The sequence below is a fragment of the Mauremys reevesii genome, linkage group 18, assembly GCF_016161935.1.
Source record: "Mauremys reevesii isolate NIE-2019 linkage group 18, ASM1616193v1, whole genome shotgun sequence".
NCBI lineage: Eukaryota > Metazoa > Chordata > Testudines > Geoemydidae > Mauremys > Mauremys reevesii.
In genome coordinates, this window is record NC_052640.1 from 11579725 (window position 1) to 11606755 (window position 27031).

The 27031-nt window shown below is 39.5% G+C and overlaps 1 protein-coding gene across 1 annotated transcript in view; it reads right to left on the reverse strand.

Annotated features, from left to right (window-relative positions):
- The window catches only part of LOC120386491 (RIMS-binding protein 2-like), a 390924-nt gene that overhangs the window by 7845 nt on the left and 356048 nt on the right, over window positions 1–27031 (reverse strand). The window contains exons 27-34 of the mRNA XM_039505876.1: window positions 24199–24348; window positions 19998–20156; window positions 15801–16532; window positions 14009–14126; window positions 10233–10385; window positions 6764–6948; window positions 3748–3916; window positions 940–1005 (exon numbers count right to left, since the gene is read on the reverse strand). Of these exons, the coding sequence (XP_039361810.1) occupies window positions 940–1005; window positions 3748–3916; window positions 6764–6948; window positions 10233–10385; window positions 14009–14126; window positions 15801–16532; window positions 19998–20156; window positions 24199–24348 (1732 nt within the window). The remainder of the gene's footprint in view (window positions 1–939; window positions 1006–3747; window positions 3917–6763; window positions 6949–10232; window positions 10386–14008; window positions 14127–15800; window positions 16533–19997; window positions 20157–24198; window positions 24349–27031) is intronic.

Genomic DNA, 27031 nt, shown 5'->3' on the forward strand with positions numbered 1-27031 from the left:
TGCTAAAGCCAACAGGAATTTTGTGCCTGTTATTATTCTTCCCCTTCTTGGCAGGGTAGTTGGACAAGAAACAGAGCTGTTCTCACTTGATCCAAGACAAGTGACACATTAATTTTTTTAATGAATCTGAATGTTTCCATTAGTCTTGTGATTATAGAAACACACTTTCAAGTATTCCATGAGTTTACAGCTTTCCTTAGCAGGCGACAGAAGGAAGGACGTGAAACTTACAGCTTCAGGAAATTAGATGAAATGTTTATTGACTGACATTAAACATTTACAGGGACGTCTGTGATGGGCTTAATTTTAAAACTGAATGACAGCAGCATGATTCTTGCAGATGATGCCACAGCAAGAGAAACATGCTAGTTAGTTTTACTTACAACAGGCGTAGAGGGCAGTTCTGATGAGCTAAAGAAGAGCATTATGAAGTGTGATAAAGGAAAACTGGTTAGGAGCAGCCTTAGGATTCTTGCTCCAATGAGCTAGGAGCATTCGGAGGGGTGGGGGAAGGTAGTAGGAGAAGACTGTCATCAGTGGGGCAGTATGCAGCATGCACTCTGGCTTTCACACCTACTAGCTGCAAATGAAGCATTCAGTCAGAGGAGATTGCAGCACACTGAGAACATTAAGCAATCTCAGCTGCTGATGCAAGGAGGGATTTATACAGAGTGCAAGGAGAAGTCCAAAGTGAAGGGCTGGATTATTACAGTTAGGAGCCAATTCCCCTGTGGCTTGGACCAACTCATGGTGACTGCCTTGAAGAAGCAATGGGTCCCTTTGACATACTACTCTGCTAGGATAAGGAAAGGCCTGTTCTCCACTACTAGGGGCCTCTCGGCTTCTAAAAGATCAAAGGCATAAAAAGTAAATCTAGACAGCTCAAAGCAATTCAGCTCATTTACAGCTTGAATCAAGTTATTGTTTCTTAGCACAGACCTCTTTTTGACTTTCTGGATCTGCGGTGTACAGAGCGTGTGCTCTCTTTGAAACGGTCACAGTTGACTTCAGGAAAGGAATGCATACAAATAAAAGAAGAGGAAAAGATATGAAGCTGTTCAAAGTTCTTAATTTTTAAGGATTTAATGTGGGCAAAGGATTAAGCAAAATTAGTCATAGCTGAACACAGCATGTTAATTAAGTGTTTGATTTGACATTCAGACTGAAACATGTGTGATAGCATAAAACAGACTGGAGATTTAGGGCCTGATCCTGCTAGCAGTGCTGCCTGGGCAGACTGTGTGACAGAAGGGGTCTGAAAATGTGAATTTGTTTGCATATTCAGGCACTTGGTTTGTATTTAATTCAAAATTAAGCCAAACTCTCCGTATTCTCTGAACGCTAGGGTTCTATGTGCATTTCTTTTAAAGTGTGATGAGAAAACTTGATCCAGATTTAAGAGAAAAGCCACTTGCTTTTAAAGTGTCAAGATATTTAAAGGTGAACTGCAGTGGCGGCGGGGGAGGAGGTTACTAGCAGTTAGACCACTCCGGAACATTAAGAAAAGTACACTTACAGATAGAGTGGCATTTTAATACAAGTGCTTTCCCCTTCCTGAAAAAATCTGAGCTGCAGACTTCTTCATTGCTCTGCCAGAGTGAGGGACATCACCAGTAGCACATAACAAAGAAGCCAATGGTGCTTGCAGCAATAGCTCCCAGGATCAAATCCTTAGAATGGCCACAATCTGCCAGGACTAAAGTTAGGCTCCTAAAATTATATTTAGACACCTAAATGAATGATCTCATTTTCAAAATGTTCAGCATCTACAACTCTCACTGACTTTGGCAGGAGCTGAGAGTGCTCAGCACTTTTGAAAATCAGGCCACATTGAGATAATTGTTTTTAAATATGGATTTGGGGTAAAAGATTTCAGAAGTGCCTAAGGGTATGTCTGTACAGCAAAATAAATAAATAAATCCAGCAAGTCTCAGAGCCTGGGTCAAATGACTCATGCTTGTGGGGCTCACGCTATGGGGCTAAAAATAGCAGTGCAAATGTTCCCACTCGAGCTGGCTCTGAGATCCACCTCCCGCACTGGGGTTTCAAAGCCCAGGCTGCAGCCCAAGTGGGAACATCTACACTGCTCTTTTTAGCCCCATAGCCTGAGCTCAAGTCAGTTGACACAGGCTCTGAGACTCGCTGCCACGTTTTTGATTTGGGTTGGTTTTTTTTTTTGCAGCTTAAACAAACCCTAAGAGACTAAGGGCTTGTCTACACTTAAAATGCGCAGCTGCAGCACTTGAGTGCTTCAGTGAAGACACCACTTACGCCAACAGCAGGGCTTCTCTCATCAGTGTCAGTACTCCACCTCCCCGATATGCGACAGCCAGGTCCACACAAGAATTGTCCTGTCGCCTTGGCGCTGTCTACACCAGGGGTTAGATCGCTTTACCTGCATTGCTTGGGGCCGGGGGGGGGGGGTGATTTTACACACCCCTGAGCAATGGAGCTATATCAGCCTAATTTCCTAGTGTAGACCAGGCTTAAGGATCCTAAATTCTGTATTCAAAAGTGACTTAGCACCAGATTTTCACATATATTTAGGTGCCTAAATATGCAAACAAGCACCTAGTGAGATTTACAAAAGTACCCAAGTGGGTTGGGCACCTACCTCACATGAACTGCAAGGAAATTAAGTGTCTAATCTACTCAGGTGCTTTTGTAAAACTTACTAGATGCCTATCTGCATCTTCAGTTTCTAAATACTTGTGAAAAACAGGCATTTAGGAGCCTATGTCCCAGTCAATGATTCCTAAGTCACTTAGGCACTTCTGAAAATTTTACTTAGGTACCTCTAGGCACTCAGGTTTTACCCATGGTTCTTTCCCTTTGTTACATGTCTTAAGTCCATTTGCTCCAGCACACAAATGGGGAAATACTGAGCTGAGAATTCTGAGGATCTTAAAGCGCCTATAAATGTTTCATTTTGTGAAAAATATTTAAAATAAACCCCCCATGGCAAGACACAATTTTCACTTTGTAATCTTGCAAACAATTCTGGAGAGATTTTTTGTTTGATTGTTTTTGTTTTTATGTAGCCACGTTTACAGTTCACTTTTAAACAAGATTGAACCAATGTTAGTGGTTTACAGTCTTTGTTTTATTACTCCTTTGAAAGATTTAAAATTTGTTGATGGCTTTCCCTCTCAAAATATATTTGTATATAACTACAATATGTCTCTGTACAACATTGAATCACTGATTTAAGGTTACTAGTTCAAAACAGGAAAGGTTGGTTTATGATAACAATATCTTTTAAACTTTTTGACTATGCAATGTTAACCTGAATAATGTGAGGCATAACCCTTTGCCACCATCCCTTTAAATTTATGGTAAAGTAGGTTAAAGTAGAAGAGTAAAAAGAACAAACAAGTGATTCTTTTTATGCTTTCCAGCAGTGAGCATAACATTTATCAAACATCTCAGCACTGCATATGCCAAAAGCAGAGGGATCTTGTTCTGTGTCTAGAAATCTTTAAGAAAATCAGTCTTTAAAAAAATATATTAATATGTGCAGTACTGAAATGCAAGTCCTCATTTGTGTCATCAGTAGTGAAAAATGCTTAAATAGTCTGAATTTTTTTAAAAAACACAAGCAAGATGTTGACACAGAACGTATCCCTTAGAGTAGTAGACTGCTGTAAAATTTATATGCATGTGCCACATCATCAAAAAAAGCCAAAGCGCAAACAGCCAAATTAACAGCACTAAATCGCTATTTTGTGGACATATATTTTCCCCTACCTATTTTTTCTACAGGTGTATTCAGAGGAAGAAACCCTTGTTTCACAAGCTGATCCATCATTTCTTCATCATCTGCTTGGATTTCAGAGACCATATTACATGGAATGAGGCCAAGTCTTGTGCAAGTTTCTCCCCGGTAGAATCCATCAGCATCTTTATCTCCATACACCTAAATATTCATGACATAAAAAATTGATTAATCAATGTTGTTTTAATATTTGAGATTTATTACAAAACAATCCCTGACGGATTGCAAGGTATCTTTGGATTTGGGTTTGTGTTTATTTACAGCTACTCTGATTTTTTTTTCTTTTTTTAACAGAGCATTAGGTTTTTTTAGGTACCTCTGAATTGTGATACCATACATTTCAGCAGAAATCAGCTGTTTTGTTAGCTATGACAGAAACATAAGTGAGAAACACCTTTAAAAGCTCCCCCCCCCCAAAAAAAAGTCTTAATATTATTTGCATCACTATGGTGGTAGAGGCTATAGTGAGCATTTGAAGAATTGGATCAAAGTTTTATTATTTTAAGTAGATTAAACTTTTAAGTAGATTAAAATCAAGGTTAGATCAAGAAATCATTTTGTGTGAAATATGCTGTGTGTATCTAAGATTTATGCATACCTCACATACCAGATGCATCTGAAGAAGTGGAGTTTTTTTACCCACAAAAATTTATGCCCAAATAAATCTGTTAGTCTTTAAGGTGCCACTGGACTCCTCGTTGTTTTTTGTCACATACAAGAAAGTAGTTTACCTATAATAGAACTGTATCCAAAATCCCATTCCCAGTAACAGGTGAATCCAAATTAAATCAGTTTGTCCCATCTTTGATACTAACCAAAAGCTAATGAAATGAAGCTAACAGTAAGAAACTGTCTTTGTGAAAATATTTGAAAATTCAGTACTGTATGATGTAGCTTAAAAACATTATTTTCTTTGCATTTGTGAAAAATACAGTTGATATCAAATAACAAAGATGGTTACAAATTCAAATACAGACTGAATCTAGGACTGAACTACTTAAAGATGTCTTTAAGACTGAATGACTGATTTATTTTAGATCTTTCCTGTACAAAGACCGCAGATGCTATTGATTTTTTTTTAAACTAGTTAAAAGACGGCCTTGAATCTTAGGAGTTATCTAGAATATGATTCTATTTCAGTTGTATTAATTGTATGTACATAATCTATAGATTATTGTCTAGAGTGCCACCTCTCCTTCTAATACATTATTAGGCTGGGAAGGATTTGATTTTTTTAATCAGTACAGACTCACCGCAGTGAAGACACCATGGTAAGTCAATCTAAGTACGTCGACTTCAGCTACACTCAGTGTAGACCAGGGCATAGTTATTGTCTGTGACTCCAGGTCAAGTCTCCTCAGTTTACCAGCAAAACAATGATTTTTATATGTGACTATTTGGGAAATCTGTGCAGTTTATGAATTCCCACGGCTAGTACTATCTAAGTAACTATCATGCCTAGTGGAACTGTACTTTAAACCATAAGAATAGTGACTTCCACCACCCAGTTGGCCGTTAAACATTTTAAAAGATGATCATGATACAAATATCTTAAGTATAGTGAAGCACAGTATTGTGATGTTCTATACCTTAAGCATTTTACTTATTGCCTCAGTTGGCATTGGATATGATTACCCCAAAACCATGGGAATATATAAGTGCTTGCTTTTGTTTGTGAAGATATTCATTCTGCTCTAGTATTTTAATCATTTGCTTATATTAGTAGACTTGGAGGATTAGACTTTTATGATAAATGTCAGTAAACATTGATTTCACCATACATGCACATAAACTGACAAAAAATATTTCCATCAACGATCATTGAAATTTATAGATAGGCAAAGTAAGAAAAACACTGCTTGAGAACTTAATAGAGTTTACTAAACTCTAGTTTAGTAACTTATTAGAGTTTACTTATTAAAGTCTATGAAAGAGATTTACTTTGTATATATTTACATGATTTTCCACAATATGTGTTTTAACAATTATATAGCTTTAACTCATTTTGTTTTCAAGAATGTAATTCATGTGTTTTGTATCTGCTAAACAAACACATAGGGCCTGATCCACCCATTGTTACAATTTTTACAAGTAGGATGTCAATTAGCTTCCATTGGGAAGTGAGTCAATGTCCTTCTCGTCTGGGTGGATGTTTTGGGTGTGCAAGGAATGCAACATAAAGGCCTTAAGAGTGCCCCAGACCACTGGCAATGCAGGGCTCATACAGACTAGTGATGTGGTGAAGATATCTATCTAACACATATGCAAACAGAGAAATCTGTCAGATCCCTCAGCAAGAGGGCCAGATGCAGTCTACCAATAGCAGTGGGGACATCACAGCGCTTGCACAAAGACAATGGGGGGCATACAGAAACATAGGTCAAGCATGAGCAGGAGCCACATTTTTTCAGCTGCTACTTAAAGAGCTGACCCGGCTTCAGTGTCTTAACTCCAGGAGAGGAGAGAAACCCTATCATCAGCCACGTGGAGCAGGTCAACTGCATAGGCGCCTATGCCCTGACCCTCTCCAGGACATTTTGCTCTTGGCTAGTGTAGGTGGCTCCCTACTAAGCTTGCTGGTTTCTGAGAATCCCTTTCTTAGGTGCCTAACTCTCCCACGCACTGTATGGGGAGCCTAGCTCAGGGCTGATTACACCAAGCGGTAGGCCACCTAGTGGGTAGGTACTGCAATGGTGAGCAGAGCACTGCCTAAGCATCTTTGATGATCTAGGCCTAAGTAACTTCAGAGCCTGCTATGAAAAAATTATGGGATGTAGGCACCTAAATCACTTAGGTGCTTTTGAAAATTTTACCCTCTATCTCATTTTTTTAACCATCAGTACCAGGCATACGGCAGTTCTCAACGCTGTGATATGTAAATGTGTGTTGCTTTAAAGAAAAGGTCCTAGAAACTCTTGTGTGAATGGACCCATGAAGACCAGTTTGCAAGACCAGGTCTTTGGTTTGCTTTGTTTTTTAGATTCCCACCTTAATGATCTGTCCTTCTTTAAATGGTAGCTCTTCTTCTGCAGCATCAGGATTGGGGGACATTGTCAGTGGATCATAGTCGAAGAGAGCAACAAATATTCGAGGAGAAATATCCTCTGTGCCAGGATCTGTTTCTGATTCTTCATAAATATCTGGAGAAAGATGGTCCCGACTACAGTATCCATCTGTGAAAGTAAGATCAGAAGGAGCAAAAATTCAGCAATGCAAGTCAGAATAATTTTTCAACTTGTTTCAATTTAAGTATGAAATTTGTTCCTATATCTCTGTTTGAAATGGGACTACATTACCGTGCACTAGGGAACTTATAATGTGCTCCAGCAGGGTCTACACAGGCCAGTTAGGGCACAGCCCACTAGTGCACATTAGAATTTGCATCCCTCTACCACGGACGAGTGCACTGTGTAGACAAGCTCTGTGCTTGCATTGGTCAGAGGAACGGCACTAGGACATGACTAGCCACAATGGTGTTTAAACAAAGTTATTGCTAACACGGTCCCAACCCTCCTGTGAATGGGACTAAGGTTAAACCAATACTACAAAAATAACAAAATGTGTTTATAGTCCTATACACTTGTTTCTTGCCTACAATTGTGTTGTAATTCATCTAGACCTGTTAGCTAGGGTTGCATTTAAGCCAAACACATATTACCCATATATATATTAAGACATTGATCCTGCATTGAACTTTGTGCAGGTGAAAGAGCCCAGTGCAGAACTGGGAATTATCAGGACCAATACCTTTGTCCAATGCATGGTAAAAGCCAGGTCCCTTCAAAATATGTCACGTTGGGCACCCAAAACACGGACCACCTAAATCACTGCTGAAAATCTTGGCCCATCACACGTTTAACTTTAAGCATATGCTTACGTCCCATTGACTTCAACAGGAGTCAGCCTCTTGCCTAAATGTTTTTACTGAATCAAGGCCTTTAGCTACATCACATAGTCTTCCAGATCTTCCACTATTATCAATTTTTTTCCTAAAGGCCTGCTTTATATGTTAAATCTATATATTTAGTCCCAATATTTCTGTTTTAATGATATCTGCATCATAGAGATTATATATTTATTGAAATAATTTAAATGTTTGATTAAGGATTTAGTATACAACTTTTTTTAAGATGACCCTCTTCTCTTTACCTACTCCCAATGCCAGATCACTCTATTAAACAATTTTCTGTAATTAAAAAAAGGTCAGTTTAGGGGTGCACAGCTTCAAGGGGGTGGGTACTGAAACTTGTGTCCAGAACACTATAAAGAAGGTGGATAAGGAAATGCAAAACAGCCAAAGGGTGGGAAACACAGTCCAGCCAGGAAGCTTTACACAAGCACAAAGCACAAAAGGGAAGTGGAACAAGGATAGGACATGGACAAATGGCAACGGGGATTTCCCCCCAGTTGCAATGATGTTTTATTCCCACTGTCAGATGGACTGGAAATGCAAAACAGGGTTTTTCTTCTGAGTATTGCGCATTCTGTTTTTTAAGTGAGACAGGTCAAATTATGATCTCTTGGACTGGCAGCCAACTCCAGCTGAAGTCAGTTGGAGTTAGTTACAAGCATGAGTTGTGCACAGACTTTATCAAAACAGTTCTGAACCGGAATGGTGATGATTCAGAATGGTCACGTCTGCTTCAGGCAATCAGAGTAGACATCTTGTGAGAGGCCCAGTTAGTTATAGTTTGCTCAGAGGCTCTTGACTAGCTGCTGTAGGCCAGATTTTCAGCTAATGTAAACTGGCATAGCTCCACTGGGGTCCCTGAGCTATGCTGATTTATACCAATTGATGATCTGGTTCTATATATTCAGAGCTTTTTGCTCTCAAACCTAAAAAACAGATACCTACCTGTAACTGTTCTTCTTTGAGACATGATGCTCATGTGTATTCCATGTGGGTGTGTGCACACCCTGGGCACCATATCTGGAGAACTTTGCCTAGCAGTATCCATGGGGCGGTGCTCACACCCTGAATCCTAGCCCTTCCCCTGGCTGTACAAAGGCTGTGCTGCCCCAACGCCCGCAGTTCCTTTGCACCGAACATCAGAAATACAGACTCCGATGCCGAGGGGACAGAGGGTGGATTGTGGAATATACATCTGCATCACATCTTGAAGAATAACAATTATGGGTAGGTAACCATTTTTAGTTCTTTGAGTAGATGCAGGCGTGTATTCCAGTATTTGCAGGAGGCGGGGCACAGAGTCTATTTAAAGGAGGACAGCAGGACTGCCTTCCCGAAGTTTGCAGCTGATCTGGATGCAGCCGTGATGGCACAGTAGTTTGCACACGTATGCAGAGAGGATCAGTTGGCCATCCTGCAGCTGTTCCATACAGGAATGTCATTTAGAAATGCCATTGACGTTGCCTGAGCTCTAAACTAACATTTGAACTAAACCTAATGTACTACTGCTGCTACATACAAGAAAAGGGCTCAGGAAACTGAGAGCAGACATGTCAGGTGAAGACACACAGCATTCTGACTCCAGCCAGGGGCGGTGAAAAGGAACAGGGGGGTTGGGACAGCTGCTCTTATAGACAGCCAGGGGAGGGGTAAGGCTGCATCTACTCAAAGAACACCATTTTATTATTGATTTGTTTAAATGTTTACTTTGGCTTCTTTTTTGCTTCATTTGAACACAAAACTTAATGCTTCTCCCAGCTTCAGACCTGGCCGAAGCCACTTTTCGGTGGGAACGGTTAAGTACTTTAACTCACTGTGTAATGAGCTATGAAAGGCTGAGAATTTTGTGCAATTATGTTGATGAAGCAGCAAACACAATCGATAATGGGTGGGAGACAATTACTACCTTACATATGTCAATTAGCACTTGTAGTGATACAAGTGAGTATACATACTTTTAAAAATAAATTTAAGTTTTTCCTTCACTGAAGGTCTAATCCAAATCCCAGTGAAGTCAATGGCAAGGCACCCATTGACTCCCAGGGGCTTCAGATCAGCCCTAAGCCAAACCAATAAACTAGGAGTGAAGCTTGAGTAGTGCTGCTTCTCACTATGGAAGGTTTGATGATGATGAACCGTCCCCATTTTGGCTCTGTCTAGTGCTAGATTTATGAATCAAGTTGAAAGGTGATCTTTTTGATCAATGAGTGTTCAAAGGTGCACACATTAGATGTTAATTGATGTTAAACAGCCATGGAGGATAAAGGCGTAGCTTCACAGAGGTTCATGCAATGCACTGTGCTTTGACTTGTTTCAGTATGGAAAGCTGGTTGCATGACAGTTATCAGTGGATGACTAAGGGCTCTTCCTCCCTTACAGCTGAGCTGAGCTGAAGAAACTTACCTGGAAGCAGGGCAGAGAGGACTTAAGAGTTAGCTTCCCTTGCATTCTGCATTGCATGCAATGTTGTCATACAGAAATGGCACTCATTAACACCCAGCTCTAAATGCGTCTTGTGTCAGAAAGGATGAAGAAGGGTCGGCATACCGTATCTATAGTCAGAGGCCATGGTACGCTGCTGAGACCATTTCTTGTGTCCATCAATGCTGCGATAATAAGCTTCTTCTTTTACAGGTGAAATATTTCCCTCACTACCTGACCGAGACCGACCGCCTTCACTGTTACTGTCCATTGTAATTTCTATGGAGAAAAAGGGAATGATCTATTAAACATACTTTATAGTCTTCCCAGTGGAGGCTCCTGAGGGCAGGCTTTGCCTACCTTCTTTTCTGACTCAGCTAGAGCAGGATGGCTAACCACCTGCAGAACTATGTGTGGCAGTTTTACTGACTGATTCTCCAGTGATTCTTCTACAGGCACACAGAAAGGGGTGTTTGCTTTTTAAAGGGTCTTGCCTTCATGCTTTTTAAAACTTGCCTGGCTTTCTGGAGGGTAAATGCAGACTTTGCGTTCTGTGGGGCAGGAAACTGTATTTTTGTTCTGTGTTTGCACAACACCTAGTACAATGGGATCCTGGTCCATGCCTGGGGCTCCTAGGCACTATGATAACACAAATAGTAAATAACAACAATCAGTGTTGTAATCCTATGTCCCACTTCTGCAAGGTCAAGGGGAAAATGTAAAATACATTTTAGCTTTGGAAGTAGATTATCTAAAACCAGAATTAAGTTGAAAATATTCTGTTTCCAAGGAGATGTTAATGGAAATATATTCGTAATCTAAAAGGGAAATAATCTAAAATGATTTTAAATTTGGGGTGCCTTTTGGATAAAGATGTGTCCCAGGAAATATTTATCCTAGAAGTATCACAATTTTAGAGTTCCCTCCTGCTAACTATTACTTCTGGAGTTGATTTATCACTTTTATGGACTTCTTTTCATTTTATATCATGCAGGCAAATTAACAGCTGGAAACTCCAGCTATCACCATAAGATTTTAACTGTGTTGTTGATTGACTTGAAGCTAATTTTCAAGGAGAGAACAACATATGAACAGTCAAACCCTTGTAAAAACAATATTACTGACCTAAGAATAATAGTAACATTTTAGTGATGCAGAGCAAATATGCAGTGCTCAATACATTTCTATAAGGGAATAAAAACTGACCCTGTAAATAAACCCATACTGATAAATGTAGGCAGTCCCACATTCTTTGGCCCTAATGGAATAAAACCTCTACTAACTGCAGTTAATGGGAGTTTTGCTCCAATAAAAAGTTTAGAATTTGGCCCAACTTTTTTTTTTATGATGAGAGAACCATAATATCTGTTTTATTCAGTCCTCACTCAGGCAAAACTCCCTTGGAAGTCAATAGGAGCTTTGCCTGAGTGACAACAGCGTGATCAAGTGGGTACAATGATCTGTTACAGGGTTTGATCGGATACATTGGCTTTATTCAGTCTGTTTATCTGCTCTGTAGATCTATTCCCCATCCTCTTGTTTTCTGTAGCAAGCCTTCAGAGGATGACTACTTTGTGATGTTTACCCAACGCTTGTCTTGATTGATGTACATTATTGACGTGGGTAATTATTACATTGTGGGTATCACCAATTACATTTTTAATAGCTAACTAATCGGTTCTGGTGATTTTATTAAATGCCCTGCTGAGTTAAGAGAGCAATGTGTACTGCATGCCTGATAACTCAGCTTCCCATTGGTTCTGTTCCTGTGATCACTATTAGAAACCTGTTCTCTTTGTTTAAACATGGCAATACAATCAAAAAAGTTGGCAGTTAGGAATCCCGGACCATAACCACATCACATTAAGAATGATACTGGATAGGGTCTTTCATCTATTTCACAGAAGACCAGAAAGTAATTCTTTCATTAGATGCTGAAAATACTCACTGTGGGTTACGTCTTATCAGTGTTAGACAATATTGTAATTCAATCCTAATGTGACTTCCCCAGAAAAGCATTCACAGAGCGTACTTACTGCAAAATACACTAATGCATTCTTGAACTCACACTAAAACAGCAGATTAGAGCCTTATATTTTGTTCTCTGTTTAATTATCAGTTTGAATGTGGACGGATTATAAAAAATGAATTCCTTCTTATCTACTTCCTAAAATGCTGCTCTTTAGCTACAGAACAGTGAAGTCATTATTTAATAGTTCCTTGGGTTCCAACCTTGTTTAGAGAAAGCAAGGCCTGTATTTAATCAGATCCCCACCCAATCCACATCTTTCCATTAAAATCAGAGTTAAAGGAAAACCCAAAGGATTACTTTAACCAACATTATTTCAACCCCCCAACTATTTGTTCTTAAATCATTTTAACAGGTGATAAAAAGAAAATCTTAAATGACCAATATATTTTAAGTATTCCAGGCAGAATTCACCCCTCCCCCAAAACAATATTTACTCTTGAAAAAAAAAGCTACAAAAAAGAAAAGGGAGACACTGATCTAGCAAACACCAGCCTATACTGAGAATGTTTATCAGCTGATAATTATCTGGCTCAACTAATAGTTACAGGTTGATATTTGCATATGCACTCTCTAGACCTGATTCTCTCTTTACACCTTCTTTTTCTTTTAACACCAGTAATTCCTTTGAGTGAAGTTACTCCTGATTTGTAGCAGTGTAAGTGGGAGGAGAATCATGCTCTCTACATATACTTATTAAAAGCATTTAGTATGCTTTTATGAATTACAGTTGTATTTTTTAAAAATCCACAGTTATATATTATTATTGTGTCCCTAATATCCATTAGTTTTCCTCTTGAGAGCAAAATCTTGCTAACTTTACAAATCTGTAGAGGGTGCTATACACCACAAAAAGGCTTATGTTTAAATTTCCTATATGGTTATTCTGCTGTGTATCCATGGAAGGAACTGGGAGAAAACTTTTCATGTTTAACAATTAAAAAACCTGTATTGCTTTATAGTAAGTATCACTATGAGGTTGCTTTCTGCGTGGAAAGTTTCTCATTCACAGATAAAGCTTCAGGACAGAACTGCTTAATGTTGCCTTGAGTTCTCTAGATTTCTGTGTACACTGTTAATAAGGAATCATCTAATGTAAGCACAGGCACCAGAGGAATTACATCACATGAACATTTTATTTCTGTACATTGTCTACAGTTCTCTATTTACACTCCTGTGTTTCTTGCGTTTCTGCGTGACTGTTCCTAGTTGTTTGTGTGGTGTGCAAGTTTTGGTTTAAGTGTTTTTGTGCTTGGTGTCTTGATTCCATTATCTTATCTGCAGTACTTTTTGGAATTTCTTGCACATGGCAAAATATATTTTTAGGTCATGATTTAACCCGAACAGAGATGGCTTGAATATAAAAAGCAAATCTAATGGACATACTTCAGTCTTACTTGCTCATTTAATTTAATAACCTCAATTTTCCTTGCTGAATTCCAAAAAGTAGTTAAGAGAATGGAAGGTGATGGTAGATGAATGGAATGATGGATGGATGGATAGATGAGTGAGTGCACTTATTTTAGGTATCATATTCATAGCATGTCCATGCCTTAATTTATTTTAAAGAATGAATTGTCTACTGTAGGTTTTAAATTGTAGCTATCGTCAACCAAAACATAGATCGTGATCCAAAGCTCACTGGAGTCAATGGAGAAACTCCCACTGACTTCAGCAGGTTTTGGTTCAGACCCTTAAAGAATCTCCAGTACGCTCATATTTAACCTAAGACAAAGTTGGTTTTACTCTTAGTTCATCTTATATAAAAGATTTAGAGTAATTGCGGTTAAAGGGTTTTGGGCTTTGTTTGTTTTACCAATCCCCCAGCTCTGCGGCTGTAAAGAATAGAAATGCACCAATCAGGCCAACTAACCAATGGAAGGGACCAACATTGGTCGAGACCTTTGTGGGACTGCACTGGCATGAGACAACCTTCGACCCGTGTGCTCCACCCTGTCAGGTCGTCCAGTGGATGATGGATTCCCTAAAAGCTAAAAAAGAAAAACAACAGGTTTGCAAGTTACACAGCTGGGTGCATAAAAAGGCATGTTAATAATGTCAATCACTTTCAGAAGCATAAGCTCTAAAGGCAACTAAACGTAGTTTTTAACTGAAAGGTTAGCTGAAAAGTTCTATTGATGCCTCCTAAACCTGCAAAAGAAAAATGGTTCCCTGAAAAATGACGCACCCTTTGTAAATAGCAGTCACACATTAGAACAAAGAAAGAATAATAATAATTTTGGAAACATTCTTTTGCCTTTGTCGTTGCTGCTAACTTGGCTCAGAGCACTTTTAACTCTCCCTGAAGAGGACTAAGACCACTCACACTAGAGCTGTGAAGATAGTATATGATGGGGTCAGGTCAGTGCATTTAGGTTTTTTACCTAGATTGTTTTGCACAGTTTGCAGCACATTAACCAGCATATGTCCTTCTCCTCTTGGGGTCTCTGAGAACACTGCTCCTCTCAAAAGGCCTTTTGTGGTTTTTAGAAGTCACTAACCCTTGCAGAAGAGATTCATACAAATTTCACCTCACACCACAGCTGGTTCTCTTTCTGTTCACTAATTTGCAAGAAATGTTATTATTTTAATGCTTTCCAGGGTGTCTCTTTCAACAGCTGAGATTAAATGCAGCCTTGGCACCAATTTTAATAGGAGAATTTTTAAATGATCAGTTCAGAATAAACTGCTGGGCTAGGCATACAGCAGCAGCTGAATCTACTCTTACATAAGACATTAGATTGGAGACAGTTGCAGATGAGAGGCTAAAAAACGTATTTAGTTCTCTTTGGGAACAGAGAGGCCTAAAGATCAAATTCACGAAGGCTCTCTTGTGGGCTAATATACAGAAATGCAAACAGGCAGGATCACAGAGGCACCCTTGTGGATTAAGATGTGGAACGGTCTTGGCTTGTCCCTCTGGAAGAAGCTGTTTGTCTGCAATCTCATTTGGAGATGCAGTCTGCAACTTCAAAGGCAAGAAGAGATGGTCTAAAAAAGAGGGCAAGGAAGTGACAGTGCAGGAAGAAGGTGGAGAATGGAAACACGATGAATCCTGTGACTCCAAGAAGCTTGCTTGGTCACTGTCACTGGGGGGGAAGATATTTCTTGGTACTTGCCCAGAGAGAAGGACTGAAGATGAAGAGCAATTCCTGAAAATCTGGGAGTGAGGAGAGCAAAAACAACATGACAAAATGGAATCTTTAAGACAGACCATCAAAATAAAAATTCGTGAAATGCTTTCTTTTTTTCCAATTAAAAATAAAACTTATTTTTACTTTTTAAAGCAATATTCTGATAGTCACTTTAAAGATAAAAACAAACTTTTGGAAAATTATAGTTCAGCTAACCCTTAATTAAAATTTAGATTCAGTTGTCCTTTAACAAAAGCAGCCATTATTGTAATTTGTTCTGTGGGAAAATCATTGTTGTAAAGCAAATTAAACTGATTTCAGCATGATACAAAAGAAGCTTGTGAAGCAAAATGCAGATTAATAAATAAAAAAATCATGTGGGGAGGAAAGAAATAAAACAACCACCAGAAGATAGGTCCCAAAGATGGATTTTAAGAAAAAAAATCAAAAGAAGTGGGAAGAGGAAAAGAAAAGAAAGAAAAGAGATGGATTTGACAGGCAGATGTTAGAAGGAAGTTTTATTTCACACACCAGAGAGTCTTCTGCATCTCTGTGGGATGGCTCTGCATGTGGAACAGCTGCCCTAGAGTCATTCACTTGTAAGTTGATCTTCCAGACTTGCTGAACATCTTTGCTAGTCAAATTATCTGTTCTATTGCATTTTTGAGTCTCAGACTTTTTCTCATAACTGGGCTTGGCCTCCTCACTTCTGGGCTCTATAAAGGAAGGACCCAGGTCGTCAAAGTCTTCTTCAATGCTGCTTTGCCTGGTTAAAGTTTTCCTGCGAGCAAGCAATGGCCTTGTGCTTTTTCTGCATGAACAGTTATCTGTCTCTGCATAACAGCCAGGCGCAACATTGGCAGAAATCAAATCATAAGCATTTCTGAAATTAAAACGAGATTCTTCTTCCTCACTTCCACAGTCTAGTCCGCTGTCAGGGCTTCTCGTTAAGGATCTACTGTAGTTATATCCTTTGTCTTCTGAAGCAAAATCCTCCATGCCTGAAATTCTGTGCTTGGCTGGGTACCAGAAGTTGTGCTGTTTGTCTTGATTGTAGGGTCTAGGAGGTCTAGTGCATCTAGCTACCATAGGTTTCATTTTATAGGGCGTACCAAAACCCTGTTTGTGCAACAGTTCAGAATACTCAACATCCTCTTCGGCTACTTCTGGGATACTGAAAAGTTTTTTACTGTGGTGTATCTGCTGTGAAAAATCAGGCTGTTCCAAAAAAGCGGCTTCAGTGGTCCTATTCTTAGAGCATTCCTTAACAATATGTGATGTTAAAAAACAAGTGGGGAACAAACAGTGCGTGATAAAAATAAAATGGGAGGGAAAAGGGGGAGGAGGAAAGAAAAATAAAGACAGAATTAGTTTTAGAGCAATGGCAAACATAAGGCATGCAGTTTATTCAGTGAGGGGGATGTCATGCTCTGAACAGGAATCTGAAAATAAAGACATGATTAAGTTGGCTTGGTGTCAGATAGAACACGGGAGGTCAGTACAAACACAGCTGATATTGTGATGCTTTAACAAGAATAAACCCATGCATTCAACACAAAGCAATAAAAGCTGCATACAAGTTCAGCCGTGGTGAGAGTGGAGGTGAAGTTAGAATATGGTGCTAGTGCTTAGTGTTCTATGCCAAGCTGGGATTGCTTTCGTCCGTGGACCGTATCTCGGAACGCTTTCTACAGCAGTTTTCTCTCTTGCTTTGCACCTGTTAAAGCATCCTAGGTGATTAACAAGAAACTCCACAATGCCGTCCTGCCTCAAGACAGCAAACTCAGGGTGGATATGAAGTCATACAGGGCTCCCTGTAAATGTCAAAACAGGAGTTCTTGTGCCCTCCACAACCTGATAAAAATTGCACCCTCTTTAAGCTTGGCTTCCACAAAAAAGACTGAGAACTGGGGGCTACCTGCAGTCATTGGTCCACACTGGATCTATCATCCTAAATCTGCTTAATAAAACTCTTACTTGACAAGCAACCTGTTACTTGACCCAAATATAAGTCTTGGTACATACCAGATGTAAGTAAGAACTACAATGTACTGGATAAAATCTGAACAGTTTAGATAAATGAAATAAAAGATACCTTTTATATTAGGCTTACAAAAATTGAAAAATAGTGTAATTGAAGGATCCTGTGCAAATGTGTCTCTCTGGGACTCTGAAGCAGATGCTGGGCTATCCAAATTAATGAGAAAAGAGGTGTTGGCTTTGATCTCTGGAGCCCTTAGCTATTTGGGTCATGGAGACCACCCCTCTCTGTGCTTTACCCCAATGACAGCAATCAGCTTGGGACTTCTGAGCAGACAGTGCCTGGATTCATACGTGTGGGCAGCAAGGGCAGGATCTTCTTAGTGACTTTGGAATTCTCCTTCCCTTTTGGTCCAAGAGAGCCTGAGTTTGCTGACATTCCAAAGCCTGTTGCTCAGGCTGACTCTGAGCAGACAGATTGAGCTGGCTTCTGCTTTATTTTTCTTCAAAGGCTAGGGAGTTTTTAAAGAGTTAATTTTTGACACTACAGTAGAACCGTAGAGTTACAAACACCAGAACTATGAACTGATCGGTCAACTACACTCATCATTTGGAGCCGGAAGTACACAATAAGATGGCAGTAGAGACCAAAAAAAGCAAATACAGTACAGAGCTGTGTTAAACGTAAACTGCTTAAAAAAATAAAGGGAAAGCAGCATTTTTCTTCTGCATAGTAAAGTTTCAAAGCTGTATGAAGTCAATGTTCAGTTGTAAACTTTTGAAAGAACAACCGTAATGTTTTGTTCAGAGTTATGAACAACCTCCATTCCCAATGTGTTCCTAACTCTGAGGTTCTACTGTATTCATGTGAATGATTTTTGAATACACTTTTTAATTGTCTATCATGTTCCCAGAGCTTTTTTGAAAAAGTGCCATAAATATGGAAAAAATATAAATAAATATGAATTAGGAATAGTTTTGATCAGACTCCAAACATCCTTAAATTTCATGGATGCGCCGACCTGATATTCAAGTTGGGATCTCCTAGTTTACACATCAGCCTTTATCTGGAGAGCAACTGAAGGGAATAATAACTGCACAGTAAAGTGAGTCATGTGTCTTGTACACTTTTCTTTTGCATGCGGGTATCTATTAACTTGGTACAGAAAATACTGAATGTCAGCTATCTGCAATCATAGCTCAAAGTGCATGGGTTGGTGTACTTTCAAATGCAAATCGCATATGCATTTGAGAGTTCAACAGATGTGTTTTTGTTTCTTTTTTAATTACAGCAGCTGCAAAGCTGAATTGGATCTAGCAAAACAGGGACACTGTCAAGTATTTTAGTTCTAGAACCTGGTCTAAAACTTAAAGCAATATAGTTATAAATGCAGCAGTGAGTGTCCTCCAAATTCTAAACTTACTCCCTCTGCCCTAAATTTATGTGGCATTCTCACATTAAATTCTGCTTCTGCACAGCCATTCAAACAACAGATGTTAACAATGAACCTTGGGGCAGATCCTCAGATTGCATTAAATCAGCATATACCCACTGACTTTAACATAGCTATGAGGATTTACCCTAGCTGAGGATCTGGCCCATGTGTTCAGAGTTGGGCTGACAGTACCGTTAATGCAGATGTAAAAAGTAGTAGTAAATATGCTACTGATTCATAAAGAACCAGAGAAGCCTAGGGATAATTCAGTGTTTGCCTAGTGGCAGTCAGAGCCATTTCATTTTCAAGCTTTTACAAGGATACTAAACAGGAGAATGAAAGATTTTTTTTCTGAAAATGTACTAGACAGTATGTTTTTATAAGTTGCATAAAATCCTAAGTCTGTGTATAAAATATATAGAAGCAGTTATAGCAATGGTTACAATATCCCTGTGTATGTGCTTTGCATAAGGGTATAGCACGTTCTTTAGTAACACGGCATTTTGGCTGTGGGAAGAATGACCTGTAGGTTTCTGTATAGTTTCAATCATATAGCTTGTTAAGAAGAAGCATCTTAGCATGGTAATAGTATACACATAAGAAGCAGTTTACTATATGTCATATTACAGAAAACAGAAATTCTATGTTGCGAAAGTTTAGTGTTTGCAGTGTGTATTCTAATTAGATGAATAAAATCACCTTGTAGGATGAATCCTCCTATGCAGTGTTTGGGACATCATTCCTGACATATGTTTGCCATTGTCTCCTCTGCCACCAGAAGCTCATTAATGATCGCGACACTAAGATTAATGACTATGGGAATCCATATTGCACTGAATAAAACTCCCCAAATCCGTTACTAGCATGCACTAGAAGGATCCCAAGGGGTAGTTTCAAAAACCTGGTCAGTAATATGGAGAGGATGTCCACAGGAGATTTAAATTCAAAGACACATGGGTGGATGTGCACACATGCACTCGCACACATCAGAAAACCTCTAGTGGTCTGGATGCACGTCCAATATACTGCAGCACAGCAGCACCCCCAAATGCGCAGCAAAACAGATAATTGCATAACAGCCCGAAGACAGTCTTCAATATGTTAAGCTCTTGGCTAATACCAGAGAATTGAGTATTAAGTGGACTTCATAAGGGGAACTTTACATTATGAACAGCATACATCCCAGTTCTAGTCTGTAGGCCACTGTGAACTGTAACGTCCACAGCAGACTAATAAAAAAGTGCGTGGAAGGAAGGAAGAATTTGCCTTGCCCTTCTCTGAAGTTTAAGCCGCCTTTTTCTGTCACTCTTACCTTGAGTGTGCTGTGTGATGTTACACTGACTCGTCTTCTTCCTCCATCCTCCAGCTGCATTTCTGAGTACAGCTCTTCTTCATCTTCCTCCATGATATCGGATAAGTCGGAGCCCCTACTGCTCTCCGTGTGGTACTCCTCACCCTGGCAGTAGTGCGGCTATTGGATGGGATAGAAAAGAAAAGAGGCTGCAAGGTTTAAAATCTGAAGTGACAGTGCCCCCACAAATGGGGGCAAGGCAGCAACTGGCAGCTTGAATATTGCAATAATACCTTGTGTAACCCACACTAACCAGGTGCAACTCTCAGTAGCCCTCAGGTGGCTTGATAATATAGAGGTTTATTAGCTTGCTCACACTAAGTTCCAGAAATCCTGGATTCAGTCCATACAGATGACCCAACCAGCATTACACTTGCACTTCCACTCCAAACACAAACCTCATGAGACCCCGATTAAATAATCCCCTTGGTTTACCCGAGGCCCTGCAGGTGTCAGTGGATTTGCTGACCATCTGGTGAAGGCTCTAACTGAGATAGCGAATTCCATTCACACGTCAGCTACTCTTAGTTGTCATATCTGATGTTTGCAATATCTAACAGTAAACCTCACGTGACTCTTCAAGAGCACCATTTAGTTCTTACATAATGTTTCTATATTGTAAATCTTCATTGGCTGATGAAGGTCAATGATCTCATTCTATTCAGGCATCTAGGGAGCAGAATTGATAGAATTTTAATGTCCTTCTAGAATTAGTTCCACTAAATTAAGTTGTCTGTGTTTTCAACTAGGTGAAACGGACGGAAGAAATTAGCTATTTTATTGAATTGCTCCTGTTAAATTTAACTGTCTTTGGTAAATTCTTGTTTTGTTTTACTAGTGTCATGATTTATATCCACAGTCCAGATAACAAACCAAACATTACTGTGATTCTGCATCCCCAGGTATATTTTTAAAATGAGGCATCTACTTTTCTGTACAAAATCACACTGGTGCTTCAGATCTGCAAGCAGTTTCATCTGCTTGTGCAAATGATTAAGTTGAAGCCCACTTAAAAATTATGGGCCCAAAAGTCTCACATGTGCACTGTGTAAAAACTAAAATGCAAATCTCAATGTAACCGATAACACATCTTCCTACTCTATTGGTGTAATCTTCCCATTCTCGAAATACGGACAGCAAAAAAGTACAGCTCTTTATATACAGTTTGAGTCTACAGCATATCAGTTCAGGATAGGGTAGGCCCAACCAGAAATTCCAGGTCTGAATATACTTGAAATGTGAAGTTTGGCTCCAGATCCGAATTTCATGGGGCAGATCCTCAGCTGGTGTATTCCAGTGTACACTGATTTACGCTAGACAAGGATCTAACCCTGCATTTCTATAATGGGCCAGAGCAGAGGCTAGGATCCAAACACCCTTCTGTCTAGATATGTTCAGATTCAAATGTGAACTACACAGTTCAGTCCCACCTTCAATGCCAAGGGAGCTGTACTGTATGCTGTAGAGACAATTTCCAGGAGCAAACCTATTTGCATCAGAAAAAGAATAAATTACTGAAATACTAGAATGTCAAGGAGCAGAAGTTACTCTATTTCCCCAGAATAAATACTACAGCAGAAACAATCTTCGTAGACCAGAATCAATTCCTATAGTTCCATAATGTATTAACATCAATAAACTGCTGTAAACTTCCAGAAATGAAATGAAATGTCTGTAGTAAGCAATTTCCCTGAAGTGAAAATATGTTCACTCTCCAAATATTACAGCAGACTTGCACTCTCTTGATTCCTAGAAGAGAAGTTCTGGAGATCTCAGTGTGTATCTCTACAATGTGCCTCAGCTGTATGAGATGTTCATTAATGCTAAGATTCTTCTTTCATTACTTATGGGAGCCAGCTTGGTCCAGTAGATCAGGCTGCTGGGAGGCAGAAGACCATAGTTCTATTCACGGTTCTGCTGCTGAGCTACTGTGTGACTTTGGGCAAGTTACTTCTCCTCTCTAAGCCTCCATGTCCCCTATGTAAAATGCAGATAATGATACTTACTTTCCACTGTAAAATACTTTGTGGTCAAAAGCTAAGGATTGTTATTATTGAGGGTTGTGAGCTCCAGTCCTTTATGAACACTCTGTTGCTATCCAAGGAAATAGGATCAAACCCATGAATGTTTTCAGTTTCCCTCAGCTGTATTACATGAGGGGGTAATTTTAAGAATAAAAGTTAATGCTTTCAGTTAGTTTACGAAATGAAAGACTCCCAGAATTCGGTCTGGTGCTCTCACTTTCACCCATGCCATTCCAATGGAATCTTACTTCCAATTTCAGTGAGTCAAATCCCGTTCTCAGTTATCCCCAGACAATACAAGGGAGTTCATTGGGGGCTGCACTGTCTAACTGAGAGCCATGTTTGTAATATCGTGTAGATTATCAAAGGTTGTTATTGCCAGAGAAAAGCTGGACAGCTACATAGCAGGAATCTTTCAAACGATCTCCAATGCTTATCTGCTGTTGATTTAATAACAGAGGTGTCTGTTAAATACCCACCAATTATTTAATGAAAACCTTCTAACTGAGGTGTTAGAACTTGTTAAGACATGTAATGCAATTAGCTCAAATTTATGTAAGCAATAATTGTACAATTACATTCTGTGTTGGTAATAGATTAATTCATTACAAAATATTGAAGCATCTAATGGGCACATAACAAGATACTGCAGCTCAAACTATTTAAGCAGACTTTTAAAAAATCATTGTGTTTTGGGCCCCCATCCTGCAAACACATGCACATCCTTAACTTTAAGGCAGTGAGTAGTTGCAGTGTAGTCGAGGGTAAGCCTTGAATATTTTTATTTCAATGGTAGTTAGCCTTTAAAAATGCTAATTGCCTTGCTCAGAGTCACACAGGAAGTCTGTGGCAGATCCAGTGACTGTTTTGATTTGGAAGGGATGTGATCTATATAATCACAAATGTATTTTTTTTAAATCCATATATTATGTTACACAATTACAGAAATATAGACCATGGCAGTCATTAGTATCAACAGAACACCACTGTTGAACAACATCCTTTTTACCTGTGTTTGTGGTTGCCTGCTTTGATTTCTTTCTTTCTATCTATTGCATGCGTCGAGTGAGACTATGCCAAAAGCTTTTAATTGGGTATAAATGCACAGTATGGCATCAACTTCAGAATACGAATTGGTACACACAGATTAAAGCCTCACTATAATAAGGTAACAAACTATTGATTGCCTTATAGTGAAATAAACTACTAGATTCTTTCAAAACTACATTTGACCGCAATCACGCCTAAAATCTTATGTAAAAAACACCTCCTATTAAACTTCCTGGTTAGGTCTGGATGTAGTAGAATTACATACAAAAAGTGCAGAAATTGGTTCTTTACTAACAAATTATGCAGTGCAATTGTTCAGTTTTCATAAATAGTTCAAATGAGCAATTAAGCTACTAGTAGGTGCCTCTCTTATATAGCTGAAATATAAACAGGTAATAATCAATTTGTATTTAATGAACACAGAACAGCTGAACGAAACAGAATTCATCTTTTGAACTGAGAAACTTTAAAGTGTTACTTTTTCGGGGAAAGGAGTAGGGTATTTTGGCACATAGGTGTAGGGTAATCATATGTCCTGATGTTAGGGGCAACTATAGCCCCCTCTGAAAATAAAAGTGTCCTGTTTTTTCACATTTGCTATCTGGTCACCCTAACTGGGTGTGACCCTAAGAACCCCTCAAAGCCAACTGGAAAAGGGTTCACTGTTCCATAACAGTAACTCCTGAGAGGCCTGACAAACTCACTATACCCAACATGTTGTTTTCATATTAAGAGGGTCAAGTGAGGTCTAGTAAAAGCTTATGTCATACTGGTCCTCATAATCCTTGTGAGATATATGTAAGGATGATGTTTAAGGAGTTGTGTACATATACTGTTTTAAAATCTGAATCAAAACAGGGTTGTCAGGCAGGTTTTGACCAAACAAAGGATGTATATTCACCTGCCTGCCTCAGTTCACATGTAACAAAGCCATTGTAAGCCAACACAATGGAAGGCCGTTTGCACACCATGTCAAAATGTGGCTGTGAAGGCAACATTCATCCTGACATGGGGAACAACATCATGAACATCAGTATATTGCAGACCTGCATCTCTCCTTATTACTATAACGAGGGCACATTAATTACCTGCTTTCCAAGCTCTGAGCCTTTTAGGAAATCGTCGACTGAAGCCCCTCTCCTTTTAATGCTGGGAGAATCGTAGCCGTCTTCCTCCTCATCTGAGTTTGCATAATGCGCCATATTACTCCTTTCGCTAAACACACTCCTTCTCTCCATCTGACAAAACACCAACATGGTAAAGAAACGCGGGCACCCCCTTCACCTACATTGTTTCCAGCAAGCCAACGAAGAGATGTTAATGATTCCAGGTCTGCTGCCTCTAAGATGCCTCAAGAGCACATTTAAATATATCCATGGCTTAAACTCAAATGATAAACTTCTAGTTCCTTTAACTGGTCTCACTCACTGGCATGTACCTCCTTGTGCTAGAATCCCATCACAGCGTAGGCTGGGTGGGTACTTGGATGGGTAATCGCTAAAGAACATCTAGATGTTCCAGGAAATGGGGTGGGGGATGCAGTAGGTAGAGCTCTTTCCTTGAGTCATTACTGAAACAAATGTCTCAACATGATGTTGAAGGCACCGTGCTTTCAGAGAAGACATAAAACCAGAGTTCCGCTGCTGAATTTAACTGTGGTCATTACTAGTCAGTGCCTCAACTTGTGTGTGTTAGGACTAAGTGGAGACCAATTTCTCCTTTTGCATGTGCCACTTTCCTGAAAAGCACAGGACTTCGCATCCATAGGGCACTCACTCTCGGGAGAACAGAGTGGGCTTCTTTTAATTTCTATTAAATCCTTTTTTTAATCTCTTCCAGGGGATCCCACAGGAGTCCCACTGGCAGAAATTACCTCAGCAATGCACAGATGGTGAAATTCACCCCTATGCAGAGGACCAGCACAATATCTGTGCACCACCGAAACCTCACTAAAGCTTCCTTATTGTGAAGGCATAAGCACTTGTGCTGATCCTCTGCATCAAGGTGAATGTTACCCTCAATCACTAGATCCTGCTGACCACAAGCCCTCCTTAGTCCACACCATACAGCTTTCTGGTTAGAGGTACATGGGGGCTCAGCGGCTTACACCACCGCCACCCAGTACAAAGAGGATTTCCACTACTGAGGACTATGTACCATAGGTGTTACTGGCAGAAGCTGGATTACCCCAGAGGGAATCTAGCCCCAGAACTTTTGCATAGTCTCCTGCATTGAACCTTTAAAGATTTACTAATTACTAATCCAAACATGAATCTAATTAAACATGTTTTGGAATGTAGATCCGTGATTTTGCAAAAACTAAATAAAGGTTCTCCGCCCCCTTCCCTTACACTGCAGTCATTCTCTAGCTAATCACTGTTGCTCCATCTATCTTACATTCATTCCAGTAGCCATCCAAAATAGACTCACTTGTGTTCCCCTAATACATATCCTTGCGTCCAACTCATTGGACTCTTCTTTCCGATTTGCTATTTGCTTTTTAGAAGGATCAGCTGTAATGCAATTGGCATCCAAACTTGCTTGTCATTATATAACTGGGTTTGGTGTTTTTGTTTTCTTCCCCTCCCTCCCTCCCCCCCTCCCCCCGATCCCCACACCCTTAAGAATTTAAATTTAGGACAGAATCTCATTCTCATGAGCTGAGCTCAGCTGTCAATCAGATAAGGTTTGTGCACTTTTGTTTTGACAAACAAATCAAGAAAAAGGAGGCTAATCAATGTGTATTGGCCCAGGTGGCTTTTCTCGTGTTGCATTCATTTTGTAGCGTTCAAAGGTCTCTTTTGTTGCATGAGGTATCCAGAGAACATACCATTAATAGGTTTTTACAGGGTTGTGTCAAATAAGGTCAAATAAGAGAAAATATTTGGTGTTAATATGAACCAATGGGCTAAGTTGACTTATGCCTCAATCCTGCAAACAAATGCTTAACTTTATGGACCTGAGTAGTTCCACTGAGGTCTACAGGACTTTATTCTGGTGGGCCAAGTTATGCCCATGGATAAGCATTGCAGAAGCAGAGCCTTAGTTTGCTCACCCATTTCAGTGTGCAGTTTTAAATTACCCTCTTAGTTGTTAGGGCCCTGTTTAAGTAAAGCATTTAGGTCCAGATTTTAAAGATATTCAGGTACCTGAGGTGCCTAAAAAAACCTTTAAAAATCTGAAAAGTAAGCATTTGTTCAACTTTTCTCAGATAGGCACAAGTTCATCTTTTGACTTCTATGAAACATCCCTCAATGCTTTGCTGAACAGAGATGGACATAAGCATACGTTTAAGTGCTTTGCAGAACTGGGGCCTATAATACCTGTTCCATCCCACCTCAGGGAACGTCTCTCTCTGTCCTCTTCCCAATCACTCCACTCATCCTCCTGTCTGCCCTTGCACCACTGCTGGGGTGACAGCCTTCTCTTTTGCAGCTCTGCTGTGCAGAACAGCCTCACTGACTGCCCATAGTTTTTGAAATCTCATCCACAAATGTATGCCCTTTCCCCCAAATGATGTATCTTCACTTTACTCTCCTGCTGTTAATTACTGCTTTAACACTGAAACTGCCTTATTTAATTGCCTAAAGCATTTGTGGGGATAGATTGTCCCAAAGACCCTGCAGCATTGTATCATTTAACAGTATTCATGAAAACAAAGAAACCATTATAAAGAACAAGTAAATAAAGAACAACATGACAGTCATGCACAGTTATTCCTAGACTGAGCATACCCATATGCTAATAACTTAATTTAATTAGCTCACAAGGAATTTCAAGCAAGGCTATTAATAGCAAAATAAATTAATTAAATATGAGTATCATCTGACATTTTAAAAGCTGGGGTCTTGGGAAATTGCCCCATGTAGGAAACAGGAAATGATCAAATGTTTTCAGGTATGCTTTTTGGTGGGTTTATTT